General features: G+C 47.6%; 1 protein-coding gene across 6 annotated transcripts in view; it reads right to left on the bottom strand.

Moving 5' to 3' along the window:
- Nucleotides 1-3,340: 3,340 nt before the first annotated feature.
- Nucleotides 3,341-16,616, bottom strand: part of LIN37 (lin-37 DREAM MuvB core complex component) — a 50,481-nt gene continuing 37,205 nt past the window's right edge. The window contains exons 1-10 of one of the 6 annotated variants that reach the window (XM_082231995.1): nt 13,663-13,771; nt 12,950-13,004; nt 12,644-12,719; nt 12,138-12,188; nt 10,708-10,737; nt 9,681-9,766; nt 8,447-8,613; nt 7,033-7,182; nt 4,630-4,703; nt 3,341-3,546 (exon numbers count right to left, since the gene is read on the bottom strand). In XM_082231995.1, the coding sequence (XP_082088121.1) occupies nt 3,465-3,546; nt 4,630-4,703; nt 7,033-7,182; nt 8,447-8,613; nt 9,681-9,766; nt 10,708-10,737; nt 12,138-12,188; nt 12,644-12,719; nt 12,950-13,004; nt 13,663-13,734 (843 nt within the window). In that variant the 5' untranslated portion in view covers nt 13,735-13,771 and the 3' untranslated portion in view covers nt 3,341-3,464. The other 5 variants (XM_082232000.1, XM_082231997.1, XM_082231998.1 and 2 more) reach the window with 5 other exon arrangements.

The raw sequence follows: 16,616 nt of genomic DNA, 5'->3' as shown, positions 1-16,616 counted from the left end.
GAGAGCTGCAACCTGCACCCATTTAACTTGTGCACATTCAGCTTTACGCATTTGGCAAAAAAATTTTTAAAAAATTAAGGGTGCGGGCATCTGGGGGAAAAATACATTGTCAATTGCCCAAGGGTTAAGGCTTTCTGGGAAATGATCTATAATGAGTTAAAAAAGGTATTTAAATATACCTTCCCTAAGAAACCAGAGGCCTTCCTTTTGGGCATTGTAGGCCAAATTGTGTTAAAGAAGGACCGAACTTTCTTTATGTATGCGACAACAGCAGCAAGAATACTCATCGCAAAGCACTGGAAGACTCAAGATTTGCCCACTCTGGAAGAATGGCAGATGCAACTGATAGACTATATGGAATTGGCAGAAATGACTGGCAGAATCCGAGACCTGGGAGAAGAGACAGTGGAAGAGGACTGGAAAAAAATCAAGGATTATTTGCAAAAGCATTGTAAACTCTATGAATGTTAAAATGATGCAGGATATAAAAACAATATGGCATTAGTAAACTAGTGGAAAGGAATATGAAAATAATTGAAGTATAAGAAATAGAGATGAAATTGGAATAATATTATGTCAAGTTTAAGTATCTAAATATTTGACAACAAGAGGTAAAATTGGAGACATAATTGTTGAAACTTACAATTTAAAACAATTTTTAAGAGAAGGTGAAACATTGCGGAATATGATTTTGTAATTAGGAACACAGAAAAGGGAGACACGAGGGAGTCACGAAAGAGGGTTATGAAAATGATATTTAAGAAAATGAACTATTTTTTCTTTTGTGCTTTTTAATGTATTTTTACTTGTATTTTTGTATGTTTTTTATGCTTCTTTTTTCTTTTTGATTGAAGTCTGTTGTATTGTTTGAATTCTTTAAAATCTTCAATAAATATTTTATAAAAAAAAGAAAAAGAAAAAAACATTGTCAATCCCACCTGCCATTACACCCAAAGTGCTTTGACTATGCGTGATTTTGGCTTTGTGCTCTATCCCTGGAACATAAGTTGAGAGTCAACTGTAGTAGAGAATACCACCTAGCAGAGCAAGGCTTTGGTGTGGTATGAAATCCTTCCAAAGGAGCTTACCAGGGAAGGAGAGGGGCAACAATAGTTCTGCATAGGAAGCAGCTGTCAGGGACTGTGCTGAGGATCAGGGTCCTCAATCTTCCCAGGAGCAGTGGGACAGTATAGATTTGGAACAGTGGTTTGCAGAGGGACATAGTTCAGAAGACAGAAGTTGGGAAGAACTGGGTGGTGAATAGCTAGGAGAACTGGGAGAGAGTTAACAGACTCACTTTCTCTGGAAAGTGTCCATTAGCTCAGCCCAAAGTCAAGGAGAACAGAGTGGGTGGCAACACAGAAAGCACAGTGGTTGCAAGACGAGGAACTGACGTGGGTGACGGGGGGGAAGCAGGTGGAACCCTTAATTGGGAGCACCTTCATTCCTAGGAATGGATTCTTTGTTCTCTCTCTGTGATCATTAATATCTGTAAATGGTAAGAGACTCCTTTTGCTTTGTTCTGCTTATCTACTGCCAAAGGGGGTGGGGAGTAAGCCGAGTCCCTGAAGCCTGACAGCAGCCTTACGTCAAGGCGGACCGCTGCTCAGTCTAGCTCAGCATCGCCTGCACTGACCGGCAGCAGCTCTCTGGTGCTTCAGTGAGGCGTCTTTCCCACTCCTACCTGGAGATGCTGGGGAGGCCATTTGCACACATGTGCTCTTGAGACCTGCTAGTGAAGGGCAGGAAATAATTTTAATAATAAAACGTGCTCAACCACTGAGCTACACCCCTCTCCACCAAACATCACAGCAACACAGGAAGATGCGGTGAAGGGGAGGGTGCTCTTGAACTCGGGTCCTGCTTGCTGGCTTTGGCATCTGGTCGGCTGCTATAAGGAACAGGCTGCTAGGCTGGGTGAGCCCTGAGCCCCATCCAGCAAGGTCCTTCTTCTGAGTCAGACCCCTAGCTCTCCACGCTGGCTGGCAGAGGCTGCCCAAGATTTCAGGCAATATTTTCTCCCAGCCCTACAAGGACACGCCAGGAATTGAATCTGGGGCATCCTGCACTCAAAGCAGGTGTTCTTCCACTGCATCACAGTCCTTCACACCAACGGGTGTTCTCCGAATCCAGCCCATAAAAAGCCACTCTGGGGATCTCCGGCTGTGTCACACTCCACTGACTCACCGGGCCCAAATGTTGCTCTGCCTATCAAGCCTCTGGCGACCCGCCGAGCGGATTTTTGCTGCCGGCTTGCTATCGCTGAGAAAAAGGGCAGGAGCTGCCAAGTCCTGGCATAGCAGCTGTGCAGGCCCATTCCTCTCTCCTCACTAGGCCCATGAAATGAAACTCAGGAGGCGATTTAGCTGGACTTTGTTCTCATCATCCTCCTTTTCAGAATTATTAGGTCTCTAGACCACCTTTTATATGCCTGTTGTCTTTGTCCACGCAGTTTTCAGACCCTGATGTTGGGAAAGCACAAGGGGACGACAGAGGACGAGATGGTTGGACAGTGTTCTCGAAGCTACAAACATGAGTTTGACCAAACTGTGGGAGGCAGTGGAAGACAGGAGTGCCTGGTGTGCTCTGGTCCATGGGGTCACGAAGAGTCGGGCACGACTAAACAACAACAAAAAGCCAACCTTTTCTCCAAGAAACTCTTCTTTCCCTTCACAACCATGCCTATAGGTGAGCTGGGGGTATAGGACAAAGCCAGTACTCATGAAAAGCCAAGAGCAGGGGTCAGCAAACTTTTTCAGCAGGGGGCCGGTCCACTGTCCCTCAGACCTTGTGGGGGGCCGGACTATATTTTGAAAAAAAATATGAACGAATTCCTATGCCCCCCAAAAACCCAGAGATGCATTTTAAATAGAAGCTCACATTCTACTCATGTAAAAACACCAGGCAGGCCCCACAAATAACCCAGAGGTGCATATTAAATAAAAGGGCACATTCTACTCTACACTGATTCCTGGACTGTTTGCGGGCTGGATTGAGAAGGCGATTGGGCCGCATCCGGCCCCTGGGCCTTAGTTTGCCTACCCGTGGCCAAGAGGGTAAGATCAAAGTGCAAGTCAGAAGAACAGAGGGTGCAGGTAAGTACTAGAGCTAAGGAAGATCCTTGATGAGGCAGAAAACTCTTTACATTATTTTCCGCCTTAAGAGGACTCATTAGGCAGCCTTGGGGTGGGGGAGCCAAGGGGACTTAGGAATCAAGTCTAGGGTCTGAAGAAGCTGCCCAACCTCACACAGATTATCAACACCTCCTGACAATTCATAGCATCCTGGTTTACCTGTGTGGGTCCTCCTCAGCTCCAAGGAACGGATATATACACATATATGTGGACCTATTCCAAATACTGTGTTTATTGTTCCATAAAACTGAAGCCAGTTAATGCCAAGGCAAAGGACTCCAGGGAAGGGGAGATTTAAAAAAGGTTGTTGGCTATAGTCAGATGTGTCTCTCACTGCCGTTCGTACATCTCCTTCAGAATCTTCATGCTCTCTGAATATCGCAGCTGGTTCTTGTGCGATCCCTCTTTCCATCTGTGAATAGCGGAGGCCACAGGTCAGCCACACAGCCCCGTATGTCTCTTTGTACCCATGGCTCTCTCAGATCAGTTGTTTCCCACGATCCCCACAAACAGCGGTCGCTGGTGCCCCTTGAGGCTGGTAGGGTATAAGGCGGGGAGACCAATGGTAGGTGGCGCTAGAGACTTATGGTGGGCGGAGCTACCTAGTTCTAGTTTTGTCTCCGACTTCCTCCCTGCTAAGCTCTATGGCAGAGCTTCCCAAACTTCTCATGTCAGTGACACACTTTTTAGACATGCGTCGTTTCATGACACGGTAATTCAGTTTTACTAGCAAGCCGGAGGTTAAACTAACCCTTTATAAGAGCGTTCACACAAGCACGCCTACGCATGGCAACTGAAGCACTAACGTGTCGCGACACAGAGTTTGGAAAGCTCTTCTGCTCTACAGGAATCAAAGGAGAGGAAGCCAGGGCCACTCCCTTGACTGGCCGCAGGTAAGGAGGGAGGCAGGTAAGGGGCTGGGCTGAGGGCAGACTGAAGTTGGTGGCAGTGGCTTTGGTAATATGGTGCCCTGAGGGAGGACAAAATCCCCCCCCCTCTTATTTTCACAATAATTCATTTTGGTACAGTTGATTTTTTTCTATACCCGTATGTAGGTCTTATTATTTGGCGTCCCTTCAGCTTGGTGCCCTGTGTGGGAGACCAGCTTGCACCACCCTAAATTGCCTGGCACCTTCATTATACACCTTTAGGTGCCAGGCAAAAACATTCCTCTTCAACCAGGCCTTTGGCTAACATCCTATATCACTGAAAATGTGTTTGTGGGAGTGCTGGGGAGGGGCAGTTATGGGTTTATTTCATCCCTGTTTTTATTATGTATTTTGAGTTTTTACCTAGTATTTTTATGCTCATGAAGCTCCCTGAGATCTACCAAGGAAGGGTGCTAAACACATTTAATAAAGGACGATGGTCATAAATGAATCTGGCACAGTTTGTGGGGCGGTGCCCCAGTTTGCCTTAATGGACCAGCCTCTGCTGCAAAAGGTTCTCTGCCTCATGCTCTTCTCCTCCTTGCTTCCAGAGCCGAGCATCCTACCTTTGCCTGATCTTCTTCCACCGCTCCATGTTCTTGTAGATGAGGGAGGACATTGATGGTACAGCATCAGAAGCCTGGAGTTGGGGGGAGAGCGAGAGAGAGAAAGAGAAAGAGGATTTCGTCAGCACTCTGCTTGGCCTAAAGCCCTGTAGGGCTGACACAGCGGCCTGGCAAGCAGAATAACCCAATCAACTCAAAAGCTATCCAAAGGCCAAGAAGCAAATGAAATGAAGATGCAGTAACCCCCTTAGTTGGAGAAAAAGAAAACGCAGAGATATTTTCTTGCGGAAATCACAGTCAACATGCTGAGAGTCCGTTGACTTTAAATAAGTACCGTATTTTTCGCCCTATAGGATGGACTGGCCCATAGGACGCACCTAGATTTTTTGGGGGGGGAATAAAGGGGGGAAATTATATCCCCCCCCGGCGCGGGGCTGGGGAGGGGGAAGCCCGAGCTTCCCTCTCCCCCAGCCCCCAGAACGCGACTCAGAGCGATGCCGAAGCTGCGTGCAGCTTTGGCATCGCTCTGGGAGCTTGCGGGGCTGGGGGAGGGGGAAGCCCTCTGCCAGCCTCCAAACCAGGTCGGGAGATAGTGGGATGGCGCGCTGCGCCTCCCCCTGTCCCCCGAGTTTGTTGGACTGGCGACGGGGAGGAGCAGGCTTCTCTCCCCCCCCCCGCCAGCCTTCTAACCAAGTTGGGGGACAGCGGGATGGCGGTGGGGCTCTCCAGGCTTCAGAGAAAGCCTGCATTCGCCCCATAGGACGCACACACATTTCCCCTTCATTTTTGGAGGGGAAAAAGTGCGTCCTATAGGGCGAAAAATACGGTATCTTTACTTGTTATAAGAAATGAAATGTTTAAAATGGCCTATACATTCAATATTTGCATGTGTAAAATTTGTGTATTTATGCGAGTGCAGCTGCCACCAGTAGCAGGCAATACTAAGCTTCAGAGATCAATGTTTTGGTTGGTATAAGGCTTCCTATATGTTTATTGGCTGCCGTCCATTTCAGATAAAATGCCACCCTCAGTTGACAACTCTTATCTACACACATGTAAAAAGGGTGGAGGGGAAGAGAGATAATGTGAACAGTGGGAAATCCCTGGTCTTGACAGAGCCCCTAGTGAACAGAATCAAACTTGCCAGAAAATTCTAGTTCATGGTTGTTCAGCCTTTGTAGTTATTTATACAGTACTCAGCTTTCCTACATAGCTCAAAAGAAGCTTGCAAATTTGAGATGTCATACTAGTGCAATGATAAGGAGAAAGAAGAGTTCAGTCCCCAGTCTCAATAATAAAACCCAACAGCACTCAATATTGCTTAGAGCAAACTGCAAGCTCTTACAAATTTCCCCAGGTATTCCAGAAACTAAGGGAACACTGTGTTGAATTGCAGTACATGGCTGGCTAGCCTGGCTAGCCTGGCCACGGATTATAACTCTGCAGCAGGTGCAGCTGAGGCTCTCATCTGCACAATTCGTTTAAAGCAGTATCATGCCACTTTAAACAGTCACGGCTGCCCCCCAGAGTCCTGGGAACTGTGATTTAATGCTGGGAGGTGTCAGGAGACCCCCCTCCCAATTTGCCTCCCAGAGCGACAATTCACAGAGTGGTTTCACAGTCAGACCCTCTTCCTGGAAATTGCAGCTCTGTGAGGGGAATGGGGTTTCCTGACAGCTCTCAGCACTACAGTTCACTGGATCCTTCAAATGTTATTAGAATGTTTTTAAACTGTTTTATTGTGGATGTGTTTGCTGCTCTTGGCTGCTGCAGGAGGAAGAGCAAGATATAAATATGAACAGTGCTTTTCCCCCTAAAAAAATGTTTAGGGGTACTCTCATTTTCCAACTCATATTGAGATACTGCCCCTCAAAGAGGCCAAACTTAAAGATTCACAAAATGTTTAGGGGTATGCGTACCCTGCGTCCCCCCAGAAAAAAACTGAGTATAAATATAGGTAAAGGTAAAGGGACCCCTGACAATTAGGTCCAGTCGTGGCCAACTCTGGGGTTGCAGCGCTCATCTCGCTTTATTGGCCGAGGGAGCCGGCGTACAGCTTCCGGGTCGTGTGGCCAGCATGACTAAGCCGCTTCTGGCGAACCAGAGCAGTGCACGGAAACGCTGTTTACCTTCCCGCCGGAGCAGTACCTATTTATCTACTTGCACTTTGATGTGCTTTCGAACTGCTAAGTTGGCAAGGAGCAGGGACCGAGCAACGGGAGCTCACCCCGTTGCGGGGATTCGAACCACCGACCTTCTGCTCGGCAAGTCCTAGGCTCTGTGGTTTAACCTACAGTGCCACCCGCGTCCCTGAATATAAATATAAATTGCTTTAAATCAGCAGAGCCTCCCACACTCCTTTTCTCCCTTCTCCCCCACCTCCCTGCTTTAGGGTGCTCTGACCGTGTCAGCAGCTACTTTCGCCTTGTCTTCGGGCTCTAGTGGGGATGGGATACGCAGGTTTACTGGTTCCCCTGCGGCATTTGTGTGGCAGGGAGCAGGAGGCGGCAGCTTGTACACATCCTGGCTCTTCCCATTCAGACCTTCGGTGCCCTAGGATCAAAAACACGGGGAAAGAAGAGAGGCACAGGCTCAGTATCTCTTCGACTGTGGACTCGACAAGCCAAAAAGTTTTCCCCCATTCATTTCCTATGTTTATACACCACCCGTTTCCCAACTCGAGGCAGTATACATGGGAATGTTCCCATTTCCTGATCGCAATGTAATCTGGGAGGTCGGTTAGGCAACGATTGGCCGCTGTGGGGGGCTGAGTAGGAATTTGAGCCTGGGCCTCTGCAGTCCAGGTCCAAACCTTTTCTTTAAAATATTTTTATTAAGTTTCACATAACAAATTTAAATTCAAACACATCGTTCACCTCCTCATTTAGACTCCTCTGAATCCCTTGACTTCCCTCTGCCCTTCCATGGTTACCATTGTCAATCTTTCCCCCCCCTTCATGTGCTTATCTTATTTTCTCTAATTTGTTAAAAGAATAATAATCTATTTTCCCATAGTTTCTCGTACATTACAAGCACCACTCAAATCCTGCCAAAGTTTTTAGTTGTTTACAGTGTTCTCTTAAGTACATTCTAATTTTCCCCATTCCTTCTTAAAATTCTTCTCTTCCTGGTTTCTGATTTTCCCAGTCAGTTTTCCCATTTCGGCATAGCCCATCATCTTCATCAGCCATTCCTCTTTGGCTGGAACTTTATCTTCTTTCCATCTCTGAGCCAGGAGCCAAGACCAAACCTCTAACCACTATGCCACACTGCAGGGCTGGCCTCATCATTGGGCAGAGTGAGGTGGCAGCAAATTATTGGTTATTTAAAACTCAGAAGCAAAGCGGCTGTGTGAGCTCCTCTCTGGGAGGCCTGCAAATTTGTGTGGTCTTGCTGAGCCAAGGTTCGGCCTAACATGTTGAACCTGGCCAGTACACACAAAAGAGTATTAGTCAAAAAGAGTGGGCTTTGTTTTCATGGCAGCCAGGTAGAATTCTGCCCAATGTCAGTGCAAACCGACCACAGCCAACCCTTCCCCTCTGAAGTTTTGTGGTAATATTATTTGATGTTGGATTAGGTGGTAGTAGCAGAGGCATTCCTAGATCCCTTGAGGTAATAGTAAGCTGTAACAGTTCTCTGGGCCACCTTTGCCAGGCCCTGCCACACTGAACCAAGATGGGCAGCAGCGGATGGGGGGAGGAATACCAGTCTGCTACCTCCCCCTTGTCTGCCACCTGTGGCAAAGGGCTCACTCTGCCCAATGAGAGGACTGGCCCTGCTGCACAGTTTTCCTAAGCGAGGGCCTCTTATTTAGTACCTCCTCATCCTCCAGTAGGACAGGCAGATTCGGGCTGGGAGATCGCTCCTGCTCCCGGACCATGGGGCTGTTCCGCATCCAGGCCCGACAGATGGGGTACAGCGGGGTGCTCTCGGAGAACTGCGCCAGGTCGACGCTCCGGTCAAACAGCTTGATGACATAGGTGTCTGCGGGGGACAAGGCAGCAAGACATGGCTCTGCAAGGCAGCCCTTTAAAAATGTCATCTGGTTCTTGGGGTTATATGGAAGCCACTAAGGGCTCCATTTATTATCAATCAATCAATCTTTATTACGGTCCAGAGACCCAACAAATCGTTACAAAGCAATGCACAATTCAGGCAGCCTACCTTCAGGTTAAACAAGCATTTTGTTCAGACTTAAAGATAGGAATCACTGGTTCTTGCAACCACTGATTAAAAACTTCGCCACTGCTAATGTTCTAGCATTTGTCAGTCTTCCAATAGGAACCTGACATGGTGAGCCTCTGATTTTCCCGGGAAAGGTACTAGCAAGGGTAATATCAGTTCAGCCCTGGCTTGCTCATATTTCGCACAGTGCAGCAAAATATGTTTTATGGAATCGATGTCTTGAGCACACGAGCAAAGTCTGTCCTGGTAGGGAACTCCTCTCAACCTGCCATCCAACACGGCAGAAGGAAAGACGTTTAGTCTGGCTTTGGGGGAAAACCTTCGATAATTTGGTACTGTCAAGTTTTTAATGTAAGATGTTAAATTAAAGACATGTCCATTATTATTATTATTATTATTATTATTATTATTATTATTATTATTATTGCCAGTGTTGGTAACAATAGGTGAAGCCAGAGCCAATGACACATGAAGCCCAGTGGCGTAGAATGGGTTGTCAGCACCCGGGGCAAGGCAAGTAATTTGCGCCCCCTAACCCGTGGATTTGCGCCCCCTAACCCCCAGATGTTGCGCTCGGTGCGGCCGGCCCCCCCTGCACCCACCATGCTACGCCACTGATGAAGCCATGACCTTAACAGTTGTAAGGAAGGAGGCAGGGGATGGCTAAGGCCAGAATGAGGTTGATGGGGCAGTGCCCCATTTGCTCCGATAAGCTAGCCTGCACTGGCTTCAAGGATTGCCAGCTTCAAGGAGGGGATAGGAGTGGCCTTCTCACAGGCTCCACCCACATCCTGATTCGGCCAACTCTGTGATCAACCACATCTTTCGGGGGAGTCTTGCTGGATCAGCCCCCTGTTTCTACTCACTCTGTTTCTGCTGCCCACCCTCCGTCAATCCATCGTCCGTCTCTTTCCTCTTCTTGCGGCGGTGGTGAGAGAACCGGCTGGACGGCCTGAGAGCAATGCCACAGTTTAGAAACCGTGCAGCTGGCTGACTCGCTGCACAAGTGTCAGAAAGGCCTGGAGGCATTTTCCAAGCCCTGGGGGCAAGCCACAGCATCACTTGTGCAACTAAAACGGAAAGCCGCTAACACTGGCTGATTATTACTATTATTTATTAAATTTGTATACTGCACAGTTCACAGCATAAAATTACAATAAAAAAACCACACAATACAAAATTTGATGGGAATGCTGCATAGTGCAAGCCTTAAAGCATTGCAAGCTGCACTGCTTCTCAGTCTCAGTGTGTGCTCAGGCACAAGATCCCAACCTTTCCTCAAGTTCCCCCTGCATGTCAGTGGATGGTGTTGGTGGCAAATACAAGCAACAGTTGGCCAACAAAGCCAACCAAAATGTGTGAGCCCATGAAGTAACACAGGGCTAACTCAGTTTTACTCAGAGTAGGATCCACTGAACTTAATGGACCTAAGTTAGTCATGTCCATTAATGGCAACCGATCTACTGAGTAGGACTAACACAGGATACAACCGACAGTGTGATGTTTGCAGCAGCAATAGTTTCAAGCATGAGAGACCTGTGCTAGAGAACCTCCAGGAGGTGTATTTTGAGTGATAGGCTTACTTAACTTGCTCATTTGAAATCCAGTTCCGGAGCATCAACCGGCCAAGCCACACTGCCTAGTTCTAAATGCCATTTTGCGGTGAATGAGTACAGCGGAATAATAGACTCACAGAATTGTAAGAAGGGACCACGAGGGTCATCTAATCCAACCCCCTGCAACACAGGAATATTTTGCCCAATGTGGGGCTAGAACCCACAACCCTAAGATTAAGAGTCTCGTGTTCTACCAGCTGAGCTAAGAATGGTGAAATCTGAAATCTCCCATGCTATGGTTATCAACAGGTGGGGAAGACGCTGTAAAGAACCATACCTCTTTCCTGTGGCAGTAGGAGAAGAGTCCCTGAAACCGCAAAGCAAGAGGATTTAGGAATTGCCCAGAATGCAATAGCTTCACCAGCAAGAAGAAAAAAGGGGGGGAAAACCCTACTCCCCAGGATAGCTGGTCCCAGGAGAGGATTAACCATTCTTAGCATTTTGGGGCCCCCAAGAACACTCCTCTCCCATGACTTTCAGTAGAAGTCGGGACCATTTTTAAAGCCCTTATATAAAAATAAATGTCCCATGGCAACTTTACAAATTAAGATCTTTTTTATTAGCCCTCTTTGCAAACACAGTAGCTAGGTTTGTTTGTTTTCTGCAAATTGTTTTATGCTTAACCTATTAGGATATTTAGGGCAAAGCTGTGGGGCTCATTTTCACAGGTTCCTTCCATTCTCCTAGACCAGGGGTAGGCAAACTAAGGCCCGGCGGCCCAATCGCCTTCTCAATCCAACCCGCGGATGGTCTGGGAATCACTGTGTTTTTGCCTGAGTAGAATGTGTCCTTTTATTTAAAATGCATCTCTGGGTTATTTGTGGGGCATAGGAATTCGTTCATATTTCCCCCCCAAAATATAGTCTGTCCCACCACATGGTTTGAGGGACGGTGGACCAGCCCATGGCTGAAAAAGGTTGCTGACCCCTGGACTAGACACTTTGGAGAGAAAAGAAAGGAAAGAAACCCAGAGAAGAAGCAGGAAACAAAAGCCAACTGTCTAAACGCATGATTCTCAATAGAAGTGGACCTCTAAGGGGGGGGGGAGAAATCCTTCCTTTATTCAGTTTCAACATATGCCTGGGCAAGTCTTGCCCACCTGTTCACATTCGGTGTAACACAGGAGGCATGTGCAGTCATAGGGGGTTTACTGAATTCAATGGGGCTTACTCCCAGGTAAGTGGGGCTACAATATCAGCCTCATCCACCCAACCCTATTCTGCTGGGAATAAACAATGAGGTATGGTCATTACCATTCTGCACTGCCACAGCAGTTTTTAAAATATATTTTACTTCTGCAAACCTAGAGTTCTCCCAGGTCTAACTTTTGTGCATGGGTGGTACCATTCTGGCAACCTCAGCCCAACCATCAGAAATAAAGGGAATGGTGTTGTTTGCTGCCCAGCATCCTGGAGACAGGATACTAGACAAAATGTACCTTGGCCTGATCTAGAAGGGCAATTCTTAGTTCCAAAGTGGCAGGACCACAGGATCAAAGAATTTTAGTGTTGCAGGTCATCTACTTCAATACAGGAATCTCCTCCACCCACCCCAGTTTTCCCTGGCTGGCAGGCATAGCTACAATATTATTTTAGCTATCTAGGAGCTGGCCCTTGGCAACAGCCTCCTCCCCACCGAAAAATCTGATGGCATGGTACAGCAGTCAAGGGCAAGTGAAGGCAACTAGGGAATGCTTGAGCGTCTTACTTGCTGAGTACATCTGAGGGAGTCTTCCCAGAGTCCTCTTCCATCTGCTCCCTGTGGAGATGAGTCAGGAAAAGGGGGAACAGGATGTTAGTGTCCGAGGGGGAAAACTGGCATCTCATTTGAGCACCCACTTCTTGGAGCAACTACAGTGGTACCTCGGGTTACATACGCTTCAGGTTACAGACTCCGCTAACCCAGAAATAGTACCTCAGGTTAAGAACTTTGCTTCAGGATGAGAACAGAAATCGTGCAGCGGCAGCGCAGCAGCAGGCCCATTAGCTAAAGTGGTGCTTCAGGTTAAGAACAGTTTCAGGTTAAGAACAGACCTCCGGAATGAATTAAGTACTTAACCCGAGGTACCACTGTACTCCTTGCAGGAGAAGGAGCTAGTTGCAAAGCACGCCACAAGGAATCTAAGGCCTCTTCCTTCTAGGCGACGGTAGATAAGAAATTGCAAGCTAATACATTGCCTACTCCTGAACCCAAAAGAACCTGGCAATACTTACCGATCAACCTCAGACTTCTCCAGTAGGCATTGCAGCACAGCATCGAGGCGGTTTCGAGCATTGGCCGTCTCTAGATCTGGGGAAGGTCCACAGGGGAGAAAATCATTATTCTGGCAGAAAGCGTTTACCCACCCCCTCCACTTTACAGTACAACATAGGATCTCTTTTTTCTCCATAGCGGCTGTCCCCAACCTCGTGCCCAGTGGGTGCTGTGGGGCTGCAATGATGAGGTCACTTCTGCACTGCCCTTTCAGCCGCTGCTGCTTTCCCCTGACTTTCGTGGCAGAGTTTTCAGAGCCCCCCTACCTGGCTTTTCCGTTTTCACCTTCGTGTGCAGCATGTTTACCAGAATCACAGTTCCCTGCAAGAGAAAAAATAAACCTGTGTCTCACTTGATACAGAGGATTCTGGCCATTACGGCCAAGTGATATTGAACGTTCAAAATAGGAAGATATATTGTATGAACTAAGGAGGGAAACAGAAAATACCTTAAAGGCAGGATGGGTACCTTTAACAAGCATGGGATTTTGCAAGGAAGGGCCACATTTCTGGCCTCCGTGTTTACAGCAGCTTTACCTTTCTACCTTACAGCAGTTTCCTCTTTCTCTACCGACCCTTCACGTGATCGATGAAGCGGGATCTCTGGGATCTTTTATTTTTATTTTGCCAAGCTCCTGCCAGGTAGCCAGCCCTGTGCGCTCTTGCCCGGCAACAAGCCCTACTGAACTCGGTGGGGCTTACTCCCGAGTAGACACACGCGCAGCATTGCACTGCCCAGCTCGTCCCGGGCTCCAAGGTGCCGGAAAGGCTTTCGGAGCTGCTTCTCTCGCGCCGGACAGCGTTGACTCCAGGAGAGAGGGCAGAAGCCGGTCCCCGATTCTCCGAACCAAAGAACTTTGCTGCTTGCTTTGCTGCTGGCCTTTCTGCCCTTGCTCCCCGTCGCCCCGCCCTCGCGCGATCCCGGACACCCCCAAGCGAAGAAGCAGCAAAACACCCGCAGTTGCAACAGCAGAAGCCACCTCTCTGCCAATCGCTCCTTCCCTGATGCCAGTTCGCACGAATGCAGAAAAACCGCCTCTGGCCCGCTGCATGCTGGGAGTTGTAGGCGACTTTTTGCCGGGGGCGGGGCGGGGGGCGGGAAGCTTCAGCCAATGGGCTGCCCGCTTCCCTTCTTTGAATTGATCTCTGCGTTCTGTGCGTGTGTATTTTAAGGAGCGGGACACAGTGTAAGATTGGGAGTCATGGGGTTGGTAGAGAAGAGTGTATTTATGAACTTAACAGTGCTTAGTTTATTATTTTTTTGGTTGCTCTTTTTGTAGAACAGTCCAGTTGGAAGGGATATTGAGGGTCCAACGCCGTGCAATGAAGGAATCCTGGGTGGGCTCCAGCCACCAAACTTCCGGCCAGCAGTCAGATGTTGCCTAAGCCTCTCTGCAAAGATTTCGCATTTTTGGTTACTGTGTAGTAGTTGCAGATAATTGACCCGTATGGAGAATCTGATCCCACCGCAGGAAAGATGCCTCTTGATTGCTAGGATGGAAGGGAGGGCAAATAGGGCTGGCTCCAGGTCTGGTGGGACGCGGGTGGCGCTGTGGTCCAAATCACAGAGTCCAGGGCTTGCCAATCAGAAGGTTGGCGGTTCGAATCCCCTCGACAGGGTGAGCTCCCGTTGCTCGGTCCCTGCTCCTGCCAACCTAGCAGTTTGAAAGCATGTCAAAGTGCAAATAGATAAATAGGTACCGCTCTGGCGGGAAGGTAAACTGGTTTGCCAGAAGTGGCTTAGTCATGACCACATGACCTGGAAGCTGTATGCCGGCTCCCTCTGCCTATAAAGCAAGATGAGCACCGCAACCCCAGAGAGTCGTCCACGACTGGACCTAACGGTCAGGGGTCCTTTTACCTTTACCAGGTCTGGTGGGACCCCTGCCTGGGTCCCCTTTTGTATATCCCCACACTGTTCTAGGTCCTTAATGGGGACCCTGCTGCTAATGCTTTCCCTAAAAATCTAAGCATCCTAAACGACAGTAATGAGTATTCTTAGGGTAGTGACTCTCATTGAACTCAGTGGAACTTGTTTCTGCTTAAATAAATTTAGGGTCAGGTTTGCAAATTTTCAGTTCTATTGTCTTGTTTTGCTGTAAATAATAAATTTAACTGGTGTTGTTAATATTGTTTTATAAATTAAAAATGCCGTGTTGATTTGTTAATCATATAATAGGACTTTTGCTTTAATTGTGATGCTTTGAGAGCCAGTGTGGTGTAGTGGTTAAGAGCGGTAGTCATGTAATCTGGGAGACCGGGTTCGTGTCTCCGCTCCTCCACATGCAGCTGCTGGGTGACCTTGGGCCAGTCACACTTCTGTGAAGTCTCTCAGCCCCACTCACCTCACAGAGTGTTTGTTGTGGGGGAGGAAGGGAAAGGAGAATGTTAGCCGCTTTGAGACTCCTGAAGGGGAGTGAAAGGCGGGATATCAAATCCAAACTCTTCTTCTTCTTCTTTGCTTTGTTAAGAGTGTTTTATAGGTTGCAATTGTTTCACAATATGATTTATGCTGTATTTGTGATATTCTGTTATGTTCTATTGTGTTATGGTTATTTATTTAGTTAAGTGCAGCTTATGGTGGTGAGCTAAAGTCCAGAGATTTACATTATGCCCATCTTGTGGTTGCTGACAAGTTTCTCCCTTTAGTTTGGGCTCCTGTGTTTTTTTTAACACCTGCTGCCTGGCAGAGAAAACAGTTTTGTTTCTTTGGGACTTTTGGGACTAAGGAAAGTTCATCAAAGGGGGACTCCCCCCTGCCACCCATCTGCTTCCCACACTCCACCCTTGGTCGTGCATCCTTGTGAAGAGTGCCACCTTATGCGCAAGCTTAACAGCATCTTGGCCCCCAGCAGGAGCACCAGTTCTGGATTGCTACCTTAGTCTGCAGCTTGAATTTTTGCTGAACCAAGAAGTGGTAATTACAGGTGCTCACAGTGCTGTAGGGGCTCCCGTGTAGGTGTGAAAGGAGTATCGTTTGTTCCTGAGCATCATAAAATATACTCGGTGTCACTCATTGCAGCAGGCATTCTTCTCCCACCCTTGCTGGACACCACCCTATGAAACAGCAACTCTGAGATGCATATTTTTTATGCGGAAGGAAACGGTTGGCACTTGGAGAGTCTAACTTGGACATGGCCATCTGTGCTGCATTTAAGCAGGGCTCCCTAGTAGTTTCCTTTGCTGCCGTCAGTCTATTTGTTGTCTCAGAGGACTTGTAGGAGCACATTATAATACTGTAGACACTTTTACGAAGAACATACATCTCTAAGATGCCTGCCCTGCCTTTTGTTAGAAATGCTCACCTGCATTTTCGGTATCATTGCTGGAGGGCTGTATTAGTGCTAGAATAGTGTTTCCTAACATTTAATAATTAAAAGTAATAATATTCAAATCTAATGCTTTGTGTCCTCCTTGCCTCAGTGGGTGGGAAGAAGAATTGTTTCCCGATGAATGAATGAACCGATTTATTTCGGTCACTGCCCAGAGTGTACTCGTTTCCCGATATCCCTTTTAAATACTTCTAAAGTGCTTCCAAGTAAACAGGCCACAGGATTACCCTAGCTAGCGTACGTGCTAATTTTCAGAATTGCTCAGCCCTAGTGTTACAAATACATTTCAGGACACTATTGCAGTTTGTCACGTACTTGCAGCGCCTGCTTAAAAATAAGTCGAGCTGAGTGTAATGGGACTTACCATGGGCGTAACCAGGATTTTTGTTGGGGGGGGGCAAACAGTTGAGCTTTTTTGGGGAGATCACGGGTAAAAATGCCTCCCCTCCCAAAAAAAGAGACCATTACGGGGGGCAGACTTCTGCTGTGTGGGGGTGCAGAACCTTAGTTTATTGAGTATTTTAAATGCTTTTCAATACTTTTTGAGGATTTGCCCCCCCTCTCACTTGGCTTCGCCCATGAGACTCACACCCAATCAAGTA

This window comes from Podarcis vaucheri, assembly GCF_965113315.1.
Source record: "Podarcis vaucheri genome assembly, chromosome: 7".
Classification (NCBI taxonomy): Eukaryota; Metazoa; Chordata; class Lepidosauria; order Squamata; family Lacertidae; genus Podarcis; species Podarcis vaucheri.
The sequence above is the reverse complement of the archived record's forward strand: the minus strand, read 5'-3'. Positions and strand labels throughout refer to the sequence as shown.